The sequence below is a fragment of the Notolepis coatsorum genome, assembly GCF_963971535.1.
Source record: "Notolepis coatsorum genome assembly, chromosome: 14".
Taxonomy (NCBI): domain Eukaryota; kingdom Metazoa; phylum Chordata; class Actinopteri; order Aulopiformes; family Paralepididae; genus Notolepis; species Notolepis coatsorum.
The window spans coordinates 48,997,559-49,016,554 of NC_140178.1; the positions used below are offsets into that span (position 1 = coordinate 48,997,559).

Below are 18,996 nucleotides of genomic sequence, written 5' to 3' on the forward strand. Positions count from 1 at the left end.
CCTGCCAAGCCTAGTACATCCCAGTGCACTCCACCCCAGCTGGAAAAGGTAGCCAGCAAGAAGAAGAAACAGGAGGAGTCTTCAACAGATGAAGGTGATTATTCTTGTTTGGTTTGTATGGAAATGTTATCCCACAGCCATTCAGGGGAGGTATGGGACAAGTGTTGGATGTGCAACCAGTGGGCACACAAGCTCTGCTTAGTTGGAGTGCCCAGACACTACATTTGCCATCACTGTAACTCAGATAGTGAATGAGTGTAGCCTAATTGTGTGTAGGCTATTATTGTTAGGCCTATTTATTTTGTTCTATAGGATGGCCTAGTGAATACCACAACACCAGAGGGAGTTCCACAAATCATGTTCAACCCAGATTCAGCTCAAACAAGGGACTAAACACGTTTTGCAATTATGCCACATCAAAGTGGAATGCCCTACCCACAGCCGTAAAAAAAAGGGAATCCCTACCCAACTTCAAAACCGCTCTCAAAGAGCACCTACGGGAGGCTGCAATTCGAAACTGGCCCCTGTAAACATCCAACCCCCCCCCCCAATGTAGTTTCTTCCCCCTCAAAATGTATATACTCTTTTAGAAACAGTCTCTTAAACAGTACTGTATATTTCATAAATGTCTGGATGTAACGGTACCGTTTATATGTATGTCATAAATGTTACAATTAATTGAAAATGGGGAACCTGATGTAAAGACGAAAGTCTCTCTCTGGTCTGCATCCCCTTAACAAGTGTGTATTGAGCCGTACTGTATTATAACCATTCTGCAATCTGTTAAAAGTTTTCAATCAAGATTTGTTTCCCGTTTAAGTTGTGCATTTGTCAACGCAATTCAACTTTCAAAATTAGTTCCGCCTTCTTGATTTTTCCCATTAAAAACACATTGTGTACTCATCTCAAGATACAGATTAAATGGTCAATGTTTCTAAATGATTGACTAGATAAAGACATCCATGGTTTGTCTGGACACTGCACATGACAAAGACACACAATTGAGAAGGAATATCATTACAGGGTGTGCAAATCCAAAAAAACAGATGCAGGCAAGTGACACAAAACAATCCAATTTCTATGTCACGCACCTCAGACAGGCGATGTCACCAATTCAGTCACGCATTCACTCATGGTCAGCCTAGTGGATGATCACAGGCATGGCACTTTGTAAAATAAATGTCATGATCTGATGAATGCTTTGCATCTATGACACGTTGTGTCCTTGTTTATGGTCAACCTCTCATGAATGTAATTGACCCATCTCAAACTCCTCCCTCTCTTAGGTTGACCGAGGAAATCAACGCTTGTGATAGGAGGGTCAAGAAAAGGGTGGAGTGTGAGATAGGTCAATAGCAACAAACTTTGCACACAACCCAACCACAGCATCCAAGGATAAATGTTATTTTATTGGTCACAACGATCACATTGTACAGAACGACAAGTTGTAGAGCAGATAATGGGTTGTTTGACACTGCTGTAGGGTAGCGGGGGGGGGGGCAGGGGTCCAAGCCGAACCCCTATTATAGAGTGGGGAGGGCCTTAATGGTACTTCCTCCAGCGATCGTGTTCTACAAGAAAGGAAAGAGGGAAGCAGGAGAAAGAGATGGAGATGTTAGACTAACAACTTTCAGGTAAATGTATTATCTACAGGTCTGGGCATCGCCACTGACTTCCTGATTCGATTGAATATCTGTTCTGTTAGGGATATTTCAGTTACAATATCCAATGTTGCTTGGATACGAAAGAGATTCTCTGAGAACTAATGCTGTAAATTGTACAAGGAACCCTCTAACGTGGTGCATTATTAAAATATATGAATGTTTACATTAACTCAATCTCCGCCAACGAGTATACTCGTTATTGGGCGCCATCCTTTGAATGCCAACAATGAGTACTCGTTATTTGATCGTTTTTCCTTTTTTAATATTCTATTCAATGTCAGGGACGTGTGAATATTAAAGGCAACCAACTTGTGTTCAGCTTTTCGTTCAGCGTTTCTCTGATTGGCCACACGGCCAATCAATCAATCCACTAGCACACGCCCTTGCGGCAAGAGAGATGCGGCAGGAGCGCTGGTCGAACCAGCGGTGTTCTGTTGTGTGACTGTACTACAGCGGTGTTCTGTTGTGTGACTGTACTAAACTCTTCCACCACATGACCGACATTTGACATACAGTACACCTCCTATCTATGTTGGGATTATGTTTGGTCATGACAAAACAATAAAAATCGCTACTGTTAGTAATGCTGCCACCACCCACTTCAATGACAGCGCTCTCATATTTGCGAATGCATAAACTATATCTTAAATTATGGCGATGTGTCTAATATGGCTGTCGCGAAGTCATTGATAAGCGACAGCCATATTAGACACATAGCCATAATTTAAGATATAGTTTATGCATTCGCAAAATATGAGAGAGCGCCGCTGTCATTGAAGGGCTTCCTACAACAGAGCACCGCCGCTGCTGCTGCTGAAGCTGTATCAAGCCGGCGGCGGCGCACGAAAGCCGGGGATAAACCACCGCGTCGCCCCGCTGGCGCTTCAGGCTCAGCAGCCTCCACGGGCGAAATAACATATAACGTTACAGTTCCACACTGATGTACAGTGAGTGTCTAATATGGCTGTCGCGAAGTCATTGATAAGCGACAGCCATATTAGACACATAGCCATAATTTAAGATATAGTTTATGCATTCGCAAAATATGAGAGCGCGCCGCTGTCATTGAAGGGCTTCCTACAACAGAGCACCGCCGCTGCTGCTGCTGAAGCTGTATCAAGCCGGCGGCGGCGCACGAAAGCCGGGGATAAACCACCGCGTCGCCCCGCTGGCGCTTCAGGCTCAGCAGCCTCCACGGGCAAAATAACATATAACGTTACAGTTCCACACTGATGTACAGTGAGTGTCTAATATGGCTGTCGCAAAGTCATGCCTCTCCCTCTGACAATATCATAATGATGTGTTTTCTATATTATATCCACAATCATTCATCTAAAAAATTGTATGGGCTTTGATTAAACATGTAACCTACACCTACTGTAACTTACTGTACCTCTGCTTCCTACAGCACAGCAGGTAATGGCGTTAATCAATGGAACGCGAAACATAACGTTACGCTTTCTAGTTCAGCGCATTTCATAACTGTATGGGCTTTGTTTATACACGAGTGAATCTGGTAGTTGGTTGTTAAAAACGCGAAACATAATAACGTTACGCTTTCTAGTTCAGCGCATTTCATAACTGTATGGGCTTTGTTTATACACGAGTGAAACAGCAGCCCAACACAAGTGCGTTGGGCGCTGCCGCTCGCTTGCGCTCCTTGGATTTAATTTGGGACGTGGGACGACTGCGCTTGCCTGCGCGGCCAATCAGAGAAAAGCCGAACACAAGTTGGTTGCCTTTAATATTCACGCGCCAGGGACCCGTATGTTGCTGTTAGAATGCATACTGCGACCCAGAGGGTGCAATACCGGCCAAATCCTCCCAGGTGGTAGTATCGAGAGTGCAGTAAACCCTGTTCCAGACCCTGTGTTACACTCAAATGTCTCCGGGTACAGTTTTCTGGGTCGGGCGATTCTCCCGATTGCATTGAAGCGCATCAAATGCCCCGATCCATATGTTGTGGTGGGTTATGTCGTGGACCAGATGGAGATCAGATGGACCAGATGGCGATCAAACAATTGGAATATTATTTTTGGAATACTCCCGATCACAGGTAAGGACTATCTGACATCAATTCTAGCTTGATCGTGCAATGTTTTTATACCGATCCAGCTGATCAGCGTTTTTAGTGTTCAATACGAATGCCGTTACTGGAAATCAAAGAATCAGAAACGACCCCCCCCCCCCCCTTTCATGCATTCATGATGTAACATAATACCTATTATATACATTTGATTTTGGAATAGTAGCGTGTCCAGGCAAGAAACGCCAACGATTATAGTAGAATTAACATATAAGGCTATAACTCAGCCTTTCGGGAATTACCCCAGACCACTCTGAAATTATACTTATATTCACCACGGGATAACGCTTGAACGTATGCATGGGAAAATTCTCTTTTTTGCATCTTGGCCAGAAGAAAGTCACTGTCAAATGCCCATAGTATTGTCCCCATAGCTATAATATAGAATATAGATATAGCTCTAGCTCTACAAACAAGATGACGCACTCCTATCTTTAAAGTGTGGCATAGCTACAATGGGACCCGTCTCGTCTAATCCCTGGCACTGAATGAGTTAAGAATTGAACAGTTACATGAAAGTATTTTATTTTTTATCTAACATAAGCAAACACACTACAGCAGTAACAAAAATATAGCATATTAAAAAAAATATATATATATATATAAAAAAAAAACAAGCAGGAAATCGTGCAGACCCACAGCGAGTGCACCTACGTCCACTCTGCTACGATATGCCATGGTCCACATGTAGTGCGTCATGTCACAACAAATCTCAAGACAATACACCAGCAGAGATCACGCTAACTAGTTTGGGTTAGTTAAAGCAGTTGATAAACCTGTGGTCCGCAAATCTTGTGTAAGGAAAAACATGGCCACCCACGCAGCAGAAAAGCATGTATATGGGTGTGTATGTTTGTGTACTTACTGATGTGGTCATACGACCAAATGTAGCTGATCGTCACATAGCCAACCAGGAGCATAGCAATACCACCGATGCCTCCCCTCTTCACATAGATGTATTTGTTGAAATATCTCTCCTGGCCTGGAAAATTAGAAATACCATTATTACAAACTAAAATACATTGCATAAGGAAACAAGTGATACATAGCTTAACACTGGTGGGATTCATCAGCAATGATAAAAGTGTACATTATTTTGACATATACAGTAGGGTAAGGGTTAGATACATCAGGTTGATATTGGCCATTCCTTAAATATCAGCTATCGGTATGCCAGCTGGTCTGTTGTCCACATGAGCATGCTAGTAAGAGTTGCTTGTCTGATTGACTTTTCCTATTCAATGCAGACAGCAGACCTTCAGTGCACTTTTATTTCACATTATACTATTCATTAATTCAATTGTCTAATGGCAGCGTCACTGCAAATTATTTGTATCATTTATTTTTAATAAATACAATTGTAACAAGGGGGAGTCAGTGGGAATCTAAAAGCTATTATATTTGCATTTAATACTTCATGCAAACAAATGCCTTTATCCACACAATGCAGGGCTGGGCGATATGGCCAAAAATGATATCACGATAACGATATGATAATGTTATATCATTCGATAATTATCAATATATATATATATATATATATATATATATATATATATATATTTTTTTTAACAACAGATCTATGTTTATTTTGGAGCAATTCTTTGTCATTGCCGCCATCTTTAGTGTTACAGCCCCTCACACTCCAGTTCTCAGGCTGCAGCTGGTTTGAAAACTAAAGTAAACAGGCTTCTCTGCTGGCTGTGGCTCCAGGGGAGTTGAATAGTTCTGGCTCTGCTAGTTTCTTTTCTATCTTTTGGTGGACAAACCACTGCACATGTGCACCGTGACTCACGACTGGAGACTAGCTCTGCTAGCACACATAGCCTACTGTGTACAGACTGTTTCAAACTGTATTTTAAATTAGAAAGCAAACAAAATAAATGGCCAAGAGAAAAATAAATCTCAATTTGGTCAGTATTGTTATTTGGACAAGCAAAGCCATTACTTTAAGTTGCAGGCAAGAAAGACAAGTCTGTCCACTGTCTCAGTTTTTTTTTATTATCTACTTTCTGTATTTTTCTCCCATCCCCAATTTAGCCGTTATGCCAATTCCCCCCTCCCCTTCCTGGTCGTTGCGAGCGAGCCGCTTCTTTTCACCTGACAGCGAGGACTCTCACTGGGGGAGCGTAACACGTGGGAGGCTCACACTACTTCCCCCAGTTCCCTCCCTCGCTGAGCAGGCGCCCCTACCGACCTGTAGGAGTCGCTGTTTACAACGACCAGGATACACACCCCGCCGGCTTCCCACCCGCTAACACTGCCAATTGGTTAGTATGTACGAATGAATGAATGAATGAATGAAAACTTTATTTAACAGATTGCAGAATGGGTACAATACACACAATTGTTAAGGGGATGCAGACCTGAGAAAGACGTTTGTCTTGTTTCCATCAGGGTCCACCATTTTCAATTCATATAGACATTTATGACATACACAACATACATGACATTTATGGCATAGGGACATATAGGTATTTAGTACCGATACATTTGTGACTTAAACGGTATTCAAATATACAGTACTGTTACCCCTAGATCCTGACAGAGTATATACATATGATGGGGAGGGGACTGTACAATTAGGAGGGGGTGGGGGTTTTGGGCATTTACGGTGGCCAGTTTCGAATTGCAGCCTCCCGTCTTTAAGAGCGGTTTTGAATGTGGGTAGGGATTCACATTCCGGTAGGGATTCACATACGACCGACCAAGCCGGAGATACCGCTGACAGCTGGATTCGATACCAGTGTCTCTGCAGTGGTATAGGCAGGCGCTTAGTACGCTGCGCTACCCAGCCGCCCCCCACTGTCTCTGGTTTTAAAACTGCCCTGTTGCAGGTAACATTTTGTTTTTATTGATTGTTTTTTAATTTTATTATCATCGATATCGATTACAATATATCGTGATAATTATCATTATCGCCCAGCCCCCGCCCCCCCCCCTTTTTATTATTGCGGTTTAAGGTTAAGTTTCGCAATTATGCCACATCAATGTGGAACGCCCTACCCAAAGCTGTAAAAGAATGTGAATCACTACCCACTTTCAAAACCACTCTCAAGGGACACCTCCTACGGGAGACTGCAAGTCGAAACTGGCCCCTGTAAATGTACTAACCCAACCCCCTCCAATGTACAGTAATTTACCTAGTATGGTTGTCAATATTCCAATGTACAATTTTGCTTGTTTGTACAGTGCTCCCCCCCCCAATGTACAGTTTTGCTTGTTTATACAGTGTTTCTCCCCCCCCCCCCCAACCACCTCCAATGTAAATGACCCAGTATGGTTGTCAATATCCCAATGTAACCAACCCCCCTCACACACAACCCCACCCAACCTCCTCCAATGTACAGTTTCTACGTCAAATGTATATACTGTGGTGGACACTAGATGGAGGTGTCTCACTTCAGAATGGACACTGATTGAGTGACAGGAGGGAGTTGACTTAAGGGTGTGGCTGTACCTTGGTTCTGTTGGATTTGTTTGGAAGTAAAGTTCAGAGACTCGATACTCCGTCTGCTCGTCTCATTGATTCACTTCCACAGTGGTGACCCTAAACGTGTGAAATATGAGCAATAACGAGAATCCACCGGCTGTGGTTCCCGCAGTGTATGCAGCTACAGTCAAGTTGCCAGAGTTTTGGCAGCATGACCCGGCCCCGTGGTTTCAGCACATCGAGGCACAATTTCACCTCCGCGGAATAACGTCGGATGAGACGAAATATTACCATGTTGTGGCGGCATTGGATTCCTCCACTACACGCCGGCTGATGGGATGCCTGAGAGAGCCGCCAGCAGCCGGCAAATACGACGCGCTCAGAGAACAGCTGTTGCGCATTTTCCAGCTGTCAGATGCAGAGCGCGCGGAGCGCCTATTGTCCCTCAACGGATTGGGGGACAGTAAACCAACAGAACTGATGGAGAACATGCTAGCACTGCTTGGTTCAGGTGACGCTACGTTTATTTTTGTGCAGCTGTTCCTGCGTCAACTCCCGACTCCGGTGCGCACGGCTCTGGCCAGCTCGCCTCTCGTGCGCACCAAGGATTACCGGGGATTGGCAGAGGAGGCGGACAGAATACTACTGGCCTCCCGTCAGTACTGTGTGGCTGCTGTGTCTGATCGGGTGGCTGATCGCAGGGATCAGACACAGAGGGATGATAGAGGGCTTTGTTATTATCATCGCCGTTTTGGCAACAAAGCGAAGAGCTGTGTTCCACCATGCACCTTTGGTAACCAGGGAAACGCGAGAGCCGGCGCTCGTTAGCGGCTATGAGCGCTGGCGTCAATATCAACGAGCTGTTGTTTATCGAGGACACGTTGTCTGGAAGGCGTCTGTTGGTGGATTCTGGCGCCCAGAGGAGCATCCTGCCTGCGTCGGCCACGGACGCCTTGGGAAACGGTCATGGACCACCCCTGGACGCGGCTAATGGGACTTCCATCCGTACGTTTGGCACCAGGTACGTGACTATGCGTTTACATGGACAGCAGTTTAGCTGGGAATTTATTATTGCTTCAGTGTCGGTGCCTATACTGGGCGCGGATTTTTTGTGTGCTCACAGACTGTTAGTGGACGTTGCGAACCGTAGGCTGATTGGCTCTGTGTCCTTTGACACATACCCCTGCACACTGGGGGGGCCGGGGCCGCCTGCCCTGGCCAATATGCTCGCCACAGGCGATATGTACCAGCGCCTCCTCGCTGAGTTTCCTGCTCTGACTGTCCCCACTTTCTCTGCCTCTGTCGCCAAGCATGGGGTGGAACATTACATCCCAACGGTGGGCCCGCCAGTTTATGCACGGGCGCGCCGCCTGGATGCTGCTAAACTGGCAATAGCCAGGGAGGAGTTTGCCACAATGGAACGGCTCGGCATTGTGCGCCGGTCCAACAGTCCTTGGGCCTCCCCACTACACATGGTCCCCAAGGCGGACGGGAAGTGGCGTCCGTGTGGTGATTTCCGTCGCCTAAATAACATCACCACTCATGACCGGTACCCAGTGCCACATATCCAGGATTTCTCTGCCCACCTGGCGGGCGCCACCATTTTTTCTAAAATAGATTTGGTGCGTGGCTACCACCAGGTACCGGTCCATCCGCTCGACGTGCCCAAGACTGCCATTATCACCCCGTTTGGTCTGTTTGAATTCCTGCGCATGCCATTCGGCCTTAAAGGGGCAGCGCAAACATTCCAGCGGCTGATGGACTCTGTGCTGCGAGGCCTGTCATTTTTGTTTATTTATCTGGACGACATCCTGGTAGCCAGTGCATCGGTGGAGGAGCATCGGGGACATCTCTGTCAACTGTTCGAGCGGCTCAACGAGCATGGGCTGATCGTGAACCCGGCCAAATGTCAGTTTGGCCTGCCGGCCATGGATTTCCTGGGCCACCATGTCTCTTTCCAGGGGGCTGTTCCTCTACCCGCCAAGGTGGAGGCAATTGCTGCTTTCCCCCGCCCCCTCACCATCAAACCTCTCCAGGAGTTCCTGGGGATGGTTAATTTTTACAATAGGTTTATAGCCCATGCGGCTCACCTGATGAGACCTCTGTACGAGGCGTTGAAGGGGAAGAGAGCCAACGATGACGTGGGCTGGTCCCCGGAGCGGGTCCAGGCATTTGAGGGCTCTAAGGCTGCCCTTGCCAACGCTGCCATGCTGGCACACCCATCTCCTGCTGCTCCTATAGCCCTCACCACCGATGCCTCCGATTATGCAGTAGGTGCGGTGTGCGAGCAGTGGGTGGCTGGCGCCTGGCAGCCTCTGGCCTTCTTCAGTAGGAAGCTGCGCGACAACGAGAGGAAGTATAGTACATTCGACAGGGAGCTCCTGGCCCTCTTCCTCGCCATACGTCACTTCAGGTTCTTGCTGGAGAGCCGCAAGTTCACAGTTTTTGTCGACCACAAGCCCCTAACGTTTGCCATGGCCAAGACCACGGAGCCATGGTCGGGGCGGCAGCAGCGCCAACTTTCCGCCATATCGGAGTTCACTACCGACATCCAGCATGTAGCCGGTAAAGACAACCAGGTGGCGGACTGCCTCTCCCGGGCGCGTGTCAGTCCTGTGCACCTGGGCATCGACTATGTTGCCATGGCTGCTGACCAGCTCACCGACTCAGACCTTCAGGCGTTCAGGACGGCTGTGACAGGACTTCGACTTGAGGATGTGGTGTTTCACGACTGCGGCGCCACGCTCCTCTGTGACGTCTCCACTGGCCAGCCCCGCCCCATGGTTCCAACTGACTGGCGCCACCGGGTATTTGACACCATTCATGCCCTTTCACACCCTGGGGTAAAGGCGTCGGTCAAGCTGGTAGCGGCCAAGTTCGTCTGGCCGGGCCTTAGGAAGGACGTCAAAGTATGGGCGGCCTCCTGTGTGGCGTGCCAGCGTGCCAAGGTACATCGTCACACTAAGGCCCCCCTGGAGCCGTTTCTCATTCCAGAGAGGCGGTTTGACCATGTCCACGTGGACCTGGTGGGCCCACTTCCCCCGTCTCAGGGTTTCACACACCTCCTCACTATGGTGGACAGGACCACCAGGTGGCCGGAGGTTGTTCCCCTGTCATCAACAACGGCTGCGGAGGTGGCTCGGGCGTTTATCTTCGGCTGGGTCACTCGGTTTGGCACGCCATTGGACCTGACTTCGGACAGGGGATCCCAGTTCACTTCTGAGCTGTGGAGCACCGTGGCTGAGAGACTTGGGGTGAAACTCCATCGTACCACAGCATACAACCCAAAGGCCAACGGCATGTGTGAGCGTTTTCACAGATCCATGAAGGCCGCTCTCCGGGCCACGCTCACAGATGGCAACTGGGTCGACCGTCTTCCGTGGGTCATGTTGGGCCTGCGTACTGCCCCTAAAGAAGACCTGCAGGCCTCTTCAGCCGAATTGGTTTTTGGTCAACCGCTGAGGGTCCCAGGGGAGTTCCTTCCTGGTTCCTCTGCCCCTTGGTCCACTACAGCTCACCGATCTGCCTTCCAGGACGCAGCGAGGGTGTTTGCCCCAGTTCCCACACATCACTGCCTTCCCCAGTCCTACATTCCTAAGGACCTGATGACTGCGAGGTATGTGTTCATCCGTCATGATGCCCACCGTTCTCCACTGCAGGCTCCCTATGACGGGCCCTTCCGCGTCCTCGAGCCGGGCCCCAAGTACTTTGTGGTGGACATGGGGGGGAATAAGGAGCAGATCTCAGTCGATCGTCTTAAGCCTGCTCATGTGGTCCCAAATGGGCCGGTGGAGCTGGCTCAGCCCCGGCGCCGGGGCCGGCCACCCAAGTTTTCCCCTGTCCCATGCCCTCCGGCCGTTGTTACCCCTACCTTTCCACCGGCGAAGCCTCGGCGGCGGCGGGGACGGCCCCCTGCCCCTACCCTTACCCTTTCCCCTTCCACGTTCCCTGTGACTGTTAAATACAGTCGTTATGGCCGCGTGGTCAGACCTCCTAAAAGAGACTGAAGACACTGGGTGCACTGTTTTTGGGGGTTTGTGGTGTTCAGTTCCGTTTGTTTGGTGTTGCACTGAATGTCAATTCTGAATGTTCGGGGGGGGCCTGTGTGGTGGACACTAGATGGAGGTGTCTCACTTCAGAATGGACACTGATTGAGTGACAGGAGGGAGTTGACTTAAGGGTGTGGCTGTACCTTGGTTCTGTTGGATTTGTTTGGAAGTAAAGTTCAGAGACTCGATACTCCGTCTGCTCGTCTCATTGATTCACTTCCACAATACTCCCTTTTCTTGACTCTTTTTGTATCACAAAGAGTACTGTATTTGCAAATCTGGTATGTCATAAATGTATAGATGTAGCAGTACTGTCTATCTGTATGTCATGTATGTCATATGTCCAGAGGAATTGAAAATGGGGGACCCTGATGTAAACAAGACGAAAGTCTCTCTCTGGTCTGCATCCCCTTAACAATTGTGTGTATTGAGCTGTACTGTACCCATTCTGCAATCTGTTAATAAAGTTTTCAATCAATCCTCTTACCCCTGCGGACAGAAGAAATGATCCCATTGGGAGTGAAGTCTCGACCTCCAAGCCAGGAACCCAGCTCTCCCAGCTTCACGTCCATGAGCCTCTTCTCCACTACAGAAACTACCATAAAGACATACACATACAGGCACCGTTACATGTCTCAATAACATGACTTTACAGAGCTGAGCAGGGTCGTTGCAAAAGCAATGAGACATTTGAGATCATCTTTCTGTTGTAAATGGAATAGATTACAAAATTAGTTAAGAAAGTTCGGGGCAGGACAAGTTTGAAACAAATCACCATTTAGCTTTGATTTAGCACGCATTCATCGGCAAGCAGGGTCAAATGGACACTGTAGAATTGACTGTACAGCTGCTAGCATGTTGGTAGAAGAAGTTAATTAGAATTAAAAGTAACCATTCTAGAAGACAGCTTATATAAGAAATTTTATTCGAAAGCATGACATAATTCTAAATCCATAACATGAGCTGGTTGCACTGACTGTTTGCAGACAGGACATTTGCAAGGCCACGGTACAACAAGCTAGCTAACCTTAGCTTATATAACAACTTAACAAATTTAAAATGACAAGCTTCACGCAAATGAAGTTAGATTGATATCACCAATATCACTGAAAATTACACTGTTAGTTGTTCAAATGCAGCTCGCAAATGAACTTTAGCTACCTACAATGGAAATGAGTCAATGACAATGACAGCCAAAGTCCTTGACGTGACTCGATGGACAGCACTGTGCGGCCTTCAGACGAAACAAAAGTACAACAAACTGCACATAAAGCGTGAGTTTGGAGTATATGCAAGCTATATGCAGCATACACAAAGTACGATCGGGAATCAACAATAAACACTAAAACATTAATTTGGACAGGAGACACGCAACGTTACCTGGGTTGTCCGCCATCTTGATTTGTGCGAGAGTGACTGTTCACCGAATGGAATTATGGGAGTAAAATGAAGACCAGAGGATTCCAATAGGGTCCAGCTGCAGCCTCGGAGATTGGTCCAGATTGGGCAACTTCCGCCCAGGGGGATCCGCTCTATACAATGCAGACCCACGGCTCTCGTATTATAATGAGCCCGCGAGGCGTGTTATTATTAGAGTTAATAATATTGTATATTGTTTACACTGCCTTTTTATTCTATTTTTACTTCTCCACTGTACTATTGATTGATTGATTGATTGAAAAGTTTATTAACAGATTGCAGAATTATAATTATGTGACCTGTACCTCTATGTCTTCTACTACCTGTACCTCCCCTCCCCCGGCCCTCCCCATGCTGCTGAATTTATCTTATCTTATGAATACAACGTTTAACGTTCGCTAACGTAGAGAAACGTCAGACGTAATTCGAGATACGTCAGACGTACTTCGAGATACTTCCGTACTTTCCGCCAATCAGCGCATTGCCCTGTCACGGGAGTAATAATCTTGTGGCTGGGCGGAAGTTGCTCAATCTGGACCAATCTCCGAGGCTGCAGCTGGAGGCTACTCGAGGATTATGGGAGAACATTATATTTCCCCCTTTTCCACTAGAGGCCAGCAGAGGAGTTGAAACCAAAGCACCGAGTAATGAAACTACAGCAAACCTGACTTGTATTTTTAATATCACTTTAATAAAACAATCTGTCAACTTGAAGGTTAATGGAATTTCTCTCCGAGTTACAGTTGCTAGTCAATTAAATTATCTTTACGGTTCTCATTTTATAGTGAGATGGGTTTAGGCAAGACTTAGTGCTAGAAAGACAAAGGTCTTTCTCTGGTCTGCATCCCCTTAACAATTGTGTGTATTGAGCTGTATTGTACCCATTCATTCTGCAATCTGTTAATAAAGTTTTCAATCAATCAATCAATCAATCAAACCGCTAACGTGTCCCCATTTTCTGAATTTCTCCAAAGACTCAAATTCTAGGGACTTGTAGGCCAGGGTCTAATGTGTATGTGTGTGTGTTTGTGTCTGTCAGGAGTGATGGTAGTGAGTTTCAAGTTTCAAGTTTCTTTAATAGTTGTCATACAGAAGTACAGAATACTTTTATACAAAATGCTTCTTACTGTTACGCTCCAGAGACTGTGCTAGACAAGATAAGTATCAATAACATAGTATAGCATGTAAATTAGAAGTAGAAAATGAGGTCACAGTGTTCAGTATAGACATATGTACAATGTTCGATGCAGAATAGACGTAACTGAGTTACCATATAATATACAATACTATGCAGTGTACTAATATACAATACTATATAGTGCAAAGCAGAAATGGGATGAGGTACAATTTAGGTACAATTTACAGTAAGGTGTACGAGTTGTAGTGCAATCCTTTATCAATAAATATAAAGTGTGGGGAGTGGGTGCTACAGTGTGTTTGTTTAAAGTGAGTGTGTGCTATAAAGTGTGGGGAGTGGGTGCTACAGTGTGTTTGTTTAAAGTGAGTGTGTGCGTGTGGATGTGTGTGCTATGTGCGTTTGATGGTTGTTGTGTAGTGTTCATTGTTCGTTGAGCAGCCTGATGGCCTGGGGATAGAAGTCTTTCTGTGCTCACCTTGAGACTCCGGTATCGCTTGCCTGACCGCAGCAGTTCAAAGAGGCAGTTGTTCGGGTGACTGGAGTCCTTAATGATTATCTTAGCCTTGCCCCTGCACCGCTTGTTGTAAATGTTCTGGAGGGTGGGGAGCCCCCCTCCAATTGTGCGTTCGGCTGAACGCGTCACTCTTTGTAGTCTGCTTCGGTCTTGTGCAGTGCTATTCCCAAACCAGGAGGTGATGTTGCCAGTCAGTATGCTCTCTATTGTATTGTACATGAGTAGAAGTTCTTAAGGATCTTCTGACTGACTTGGAACTTCCTTAGGTGCCTGAGGAAGTAGAGGCGTTGTCGTGCCTTCTTCACAACACTGTCAATGTGTGTGGTCCATGTCAAGTCCTCGGATATGTAGGCTCCGAGGTACTTAAAGCTGTTCACTCTCTCAACCGGTGCCCCGTCGATGCTGAGGGGGCTGTAGTCCTTGACCCCCGACCTCCTGAAGTCCACAATCATCTCTTTTGTTTTGCTGACGTTCAGGGAGAGGCTGTTTTCCTGGCACCATCCCGCCAGGACCTTGACCTCATCCAGGTAGGCCCTCTCGTCGTTTGCAGAGATCAGGCCCACCACCACTGTGTCGTCAGCAAATTTGATGATTGTGTTGCTACTCCGCTGAGCCACACAGTCGTGTGTGTACAGGGAGTAGAGGAGGGGACTCAGAACACAGCCCTGGGGGGCCCCTATGTTGAGGGTGATGGATGAGGAGGTGCAGTTGCCTGCTCTCACCACCTGGGGTCTGCCCGTCAGGAAGTCCAAGACCCACTGGCAGAGGTCATAGTTCAAGCCCAGGTCCCTGAGCTTGGCTATGAGTTTGGAGGGGACTATGGTATTGAATGCCGAGCTGTAGTCGATGAATAGCATTCTCACATAGTTCCCCTTCCTCTTGTCCAGGTGTGATGCTGCTGTGTGCAGCACATGGGCTATGGCGTCCTCCGTGGACCTGTTGGGGCGGTATGCAAATTGCAGGGGGTCCATGTTGATGGGGAGGGAGGAGCAGATGTAGCCCTTTACTAGCTTCTCAAAGCACTTCATGGCTATGGAGGTGAGAGCTACAGGGCGGTAGTCGTTGAGGCAAGCAGGCTTGGATTTCTTGGGTACAGGGATAATAGTGGACTTCTTCAGGCAGGTGGGGATGACAGCCTGTTCTAAGGACAGGTTAAATATGTCAGTGAATACCGGGGCCAGTTGGTCGGCACAGACTTTTAGGACACGGCCGGGGATGCCGTCCGGTCCTGCTGCCTTCCTGATATTCACTTTTTTAAAGGTCCGCCTCACCTCATGCTCTGTTACCCTGATTGATTGATTGATTGAAAAGTTTATTAACAGATTGCAGAATGGGTACAGTACAGTACAGCTCAATACATACAATTGTTAAGAGGATGCAGACCTGAGAAAGACTTTCGTCTTGTTTCCATCAGGGTCCCCCATTTTCAATTCACCCTGAACACTGAGTCTCCATCAGCAGCAGACCCCCCACCCCCATTGCCGTGGCTTGTGGGCTGGTGTTGTTATTACCAGCATCAAACCTCGCATAGAAGGTATTGAGGTCATTTGCTAAGGAGATGTCACTGTTCAGTTTGAGGGAGGTGCCTTTGTAGTCCGTCATCGTTTTGAGCCCCTGCCCCATAGCTCTGGAGTCCGCCTGTTCTGGAGTTCAATTTTATCCCTGTAGCGCCGTTTGGCCTCTGTCACTGTCCTCCTTACGTTGTATCGCGCCACCTTGTGGTCATTCATGTTGCCTGCTGTCGTAAATTAATTGAATCAAAAAAAGTATGGTACAAGTAAGGTTAGGGTTTTAAGGAGACACAGGGTCATAGCTAAAAGAGGAAGGACGCTCGAGTCAAAAGCAAACAGTAAGGAATGCATTTTGGTTAATGGTTGAAATAACTGTGTCCCCACATCCCCCCTAGCGAGGTTAGTAACGCCATAAAAACCTACCCCTCCGACACCAGGAGGAGGGGTTGGTGTATTTTAGGGTAGAAACAGACCAAACCATGGTGCTATTCTCCTCTGGTGACAGTTTAAGTCTTCTGCCAGGAAGACAGATAGATGGTTACAGGGTCGCATTCCTTAGAAAGACAGTTGGTGGTTTAGATGTGAGTAGGAGATAGAAGGCCAGGAGGAAATAACTTAGCAGCTGGTCTAAAACAGTTAATGACTTAAAAAATGCAGAAAGTTAAGACTCTAAAATAAGCAAGTTATTAAGCAACAGATAACTATAGGAGACAAATCAAGAAAGTACAAGCACAATGACACTAAAAAGGAGACTAATTGATCACTGCTAAAGGGAAACACCACATAGGTTCCTCTCAAATTGGAGAAAACATATCATTGTCAAAGAAATAGAATTCTAGTTAATTTAGGACTAATAGTTAAAGACCATTACCAGCGAGAGACTAAATTAAATAACACAGGATTTAGAACTTAAATTAAGACAAAGTAAGATTAAAACAACTGTTATCCTTTCTCCTAAATACATTAATTAGATATGGAGTTTTGTATCAAACATTATACAGGTTGATATAAGGAAACTGTGGTCACAATGATCTAAATCTGAATTATACTATAAAGATTTAGATAGTCTAGCACAATCTGGAATGTAACAGTAAAAAGCATTTAGCAAGTAGTGTGTGTTCATTTAGTAAGAAAAATGCTAATACTATGAATTGAAAATGGGTGATCCTGATGTAAACTTTCCAAAGACGGTTTTTGCTAATCTAAATCCCTTTGGTATAGTTGTGTGTATTGTGCTGTGTTGTACCCATTCTGCAAATCTGTGAGCAAATTATTCATTCATTTAGTCAATCAAATAATAAAGGTTTAGTCCGTTTCAGTAGAAGGAAGGAAAACGGTTGAAATAGATGTCCCTTCCTTATTTGGTTAGAGATCGTGTTAAACCAATGAAAAATAGGGATCGGAGTCTCCTTCTGTGACATCACGGAGCGGAGACTCGACCACTGGGGGATGGGTTGTCGAGTCCCTATATCTACCACAGGTTCGAGACCTGGGACAGACCCACGGAGACCAGCAGCAGACCACGAGGACGCACGGAGAAAGCATCTTGAGAAGACCTCACCAGCGCTGAAAACCTATCCAATCGAGACGTGCTGCAGATGCTGTTATAGAATAAGAAAAGTTAAACGAGAACTTTAAGCTGTCTTTGGATCTTCCAATAAACGACGGCCAGACTGTCTTTGTACCTTTAGCGCCTGGCTCCGACTCCAAATCATTTATAAGACAATTGAACAGAACGTGTGAGTACAACAGCAGAGATACTAGAAAGAGATCCACTATACGATTAGAAATACACGTCACTGCCACCATGCCGTCGTTGTATGCTTTGGTGCGCGCTTTCAGAGCTTCACGGACGGATTTGTCTACCCAGGGTTTTTGATTTGGGTAAACTCTAATTGTGGTAGTGGGGATTGTTTCTTCCACCAAAGTACGAACATAGTCCAGCACTGTCTCCGTGTAGACATTAATGTTATCTGTGTCGCGGAACACGCTCCAGTCTGTGCACTCAAAACGCAGCCTGGAGCGTCCCCCCCGACTCCACATCCCATTTCTGCACCTCTCGCGAGACTACAGGAGTGCTCTTGATTCTTTGTTTGTATTTTGGTGAAAGAAAAATGGCCGCGTGATCAGACTTACCAAAGCCACTAGCAGAATGAGCCTTGTAGCCACCCTTGAATTGCGTGTAACAGTGGTCTAAGATGTTACCGCCTCTGGTGTTACAAGTCACATGCTGATAGAAGTCAGGCAAAACCTTTCTCAGATTGGCACTATTGAAATCACCCAATGGCGGCGTTAACGTTCGCGGCTTGGAGTTTGTTTACCTCATCGTGAAGTCTGGAGAGCGCGACACTATCGCTGGCTTGCGGTGGAATGTACACTCCTACAAGGATGATCGCGTTAACTCTCTCTGTTTGTGAGTGTGGTCTATTCTAGTCGGTATGTCTTGAGGCTCAGTAGGCTAATTCCCTTAGCTACAATCCTTGGATCAATATCATATGTGTTGACAGAGTCTGGCTATGGGGCGACAATAATATGTTCATGAGACATGGTTTCTCCCTTCAGCCTTTAATCGGCGTGGTTTATTATTTGCATTGGCACACAGCAGCACATGAGTTCTCCTCTCCGTGAGAGGTAGGTGGGAAGAGATAGAGGGGGAGGAGACATCTCCTTAAATACTCTCTACCTGGCGGTAGCATTAGCGGCTCTGCCTATAGCGCCCTCTAGTGGAAACAGTTATGCATAGTTAGACAGTTACTAGCAATCATATATAACCTCTAACTTTAACACTCCCACTTAGGGTTGTCTAGTACACTGTACAACTTCTTCAAAAACAATTTACAAAGAAAATAATACAGTTCAGAGCATCAAAAAGAATATGGCAGTCAATACTACATAACAGGCAATATTTACACAACAAACATGACCTCTGCAAATCTTTTCAATTTCAGTTTGGAAGCAGGTTTCGTCATAGCATCTGCTACCATGTCGTCTGTTGGACAATAAATCAGTGTCATTCTTTCTTCTCTGATGACAGATCTGATGAAATTATATTTTATATATATGTTTACATCTCTGTCGACACACAGGGTTTCTAGCAATCACAATGGTTCCCTGGTTGTCCTCATAAACAACAGTCTTCTTATATACATAGGTATCCATTCCTTCGAGCAGTTGTTCTAGAT

At 46.3% G+C, this 18,996-nt stretch overlaps 1 protein-coding gene across 1 annotated transcript; it reads right to left on the reverse strand.

Annotated features, from left to right (window-relative positions):
* Nucleotides 1–1,390: 1,390 nt before the first annotated feature.
* On the reverse strand, nucleotides 1,391–12,662 carry atp5mf (ATP synthase membrane subunit f). The gene is made up of 4 exons (XM_084329551.1): nucleotides 12,613–12,662; nucleotides 11,720–11,827; nucleotides 4,616–4,732; nucleotides 1,391–1,571 (listed from the first exon to the last, which is right to left on the reverse strand). The coding sequence occupies exons 1-4, from the start codon at nucleotides 12,626–12,628 to the stop codon at nucleotides 1,543–1,545; spliced, it is 270 nt and encodes an 89-aa protein (XP_084185677.1). The 5' UTR covers nucleotides 12,629–12,662; the 3' UTR covers nucleotides 1,391–1,542.
* Nucleotides 12,663–18,996: the final 6,334 nt, after the last annotated feature.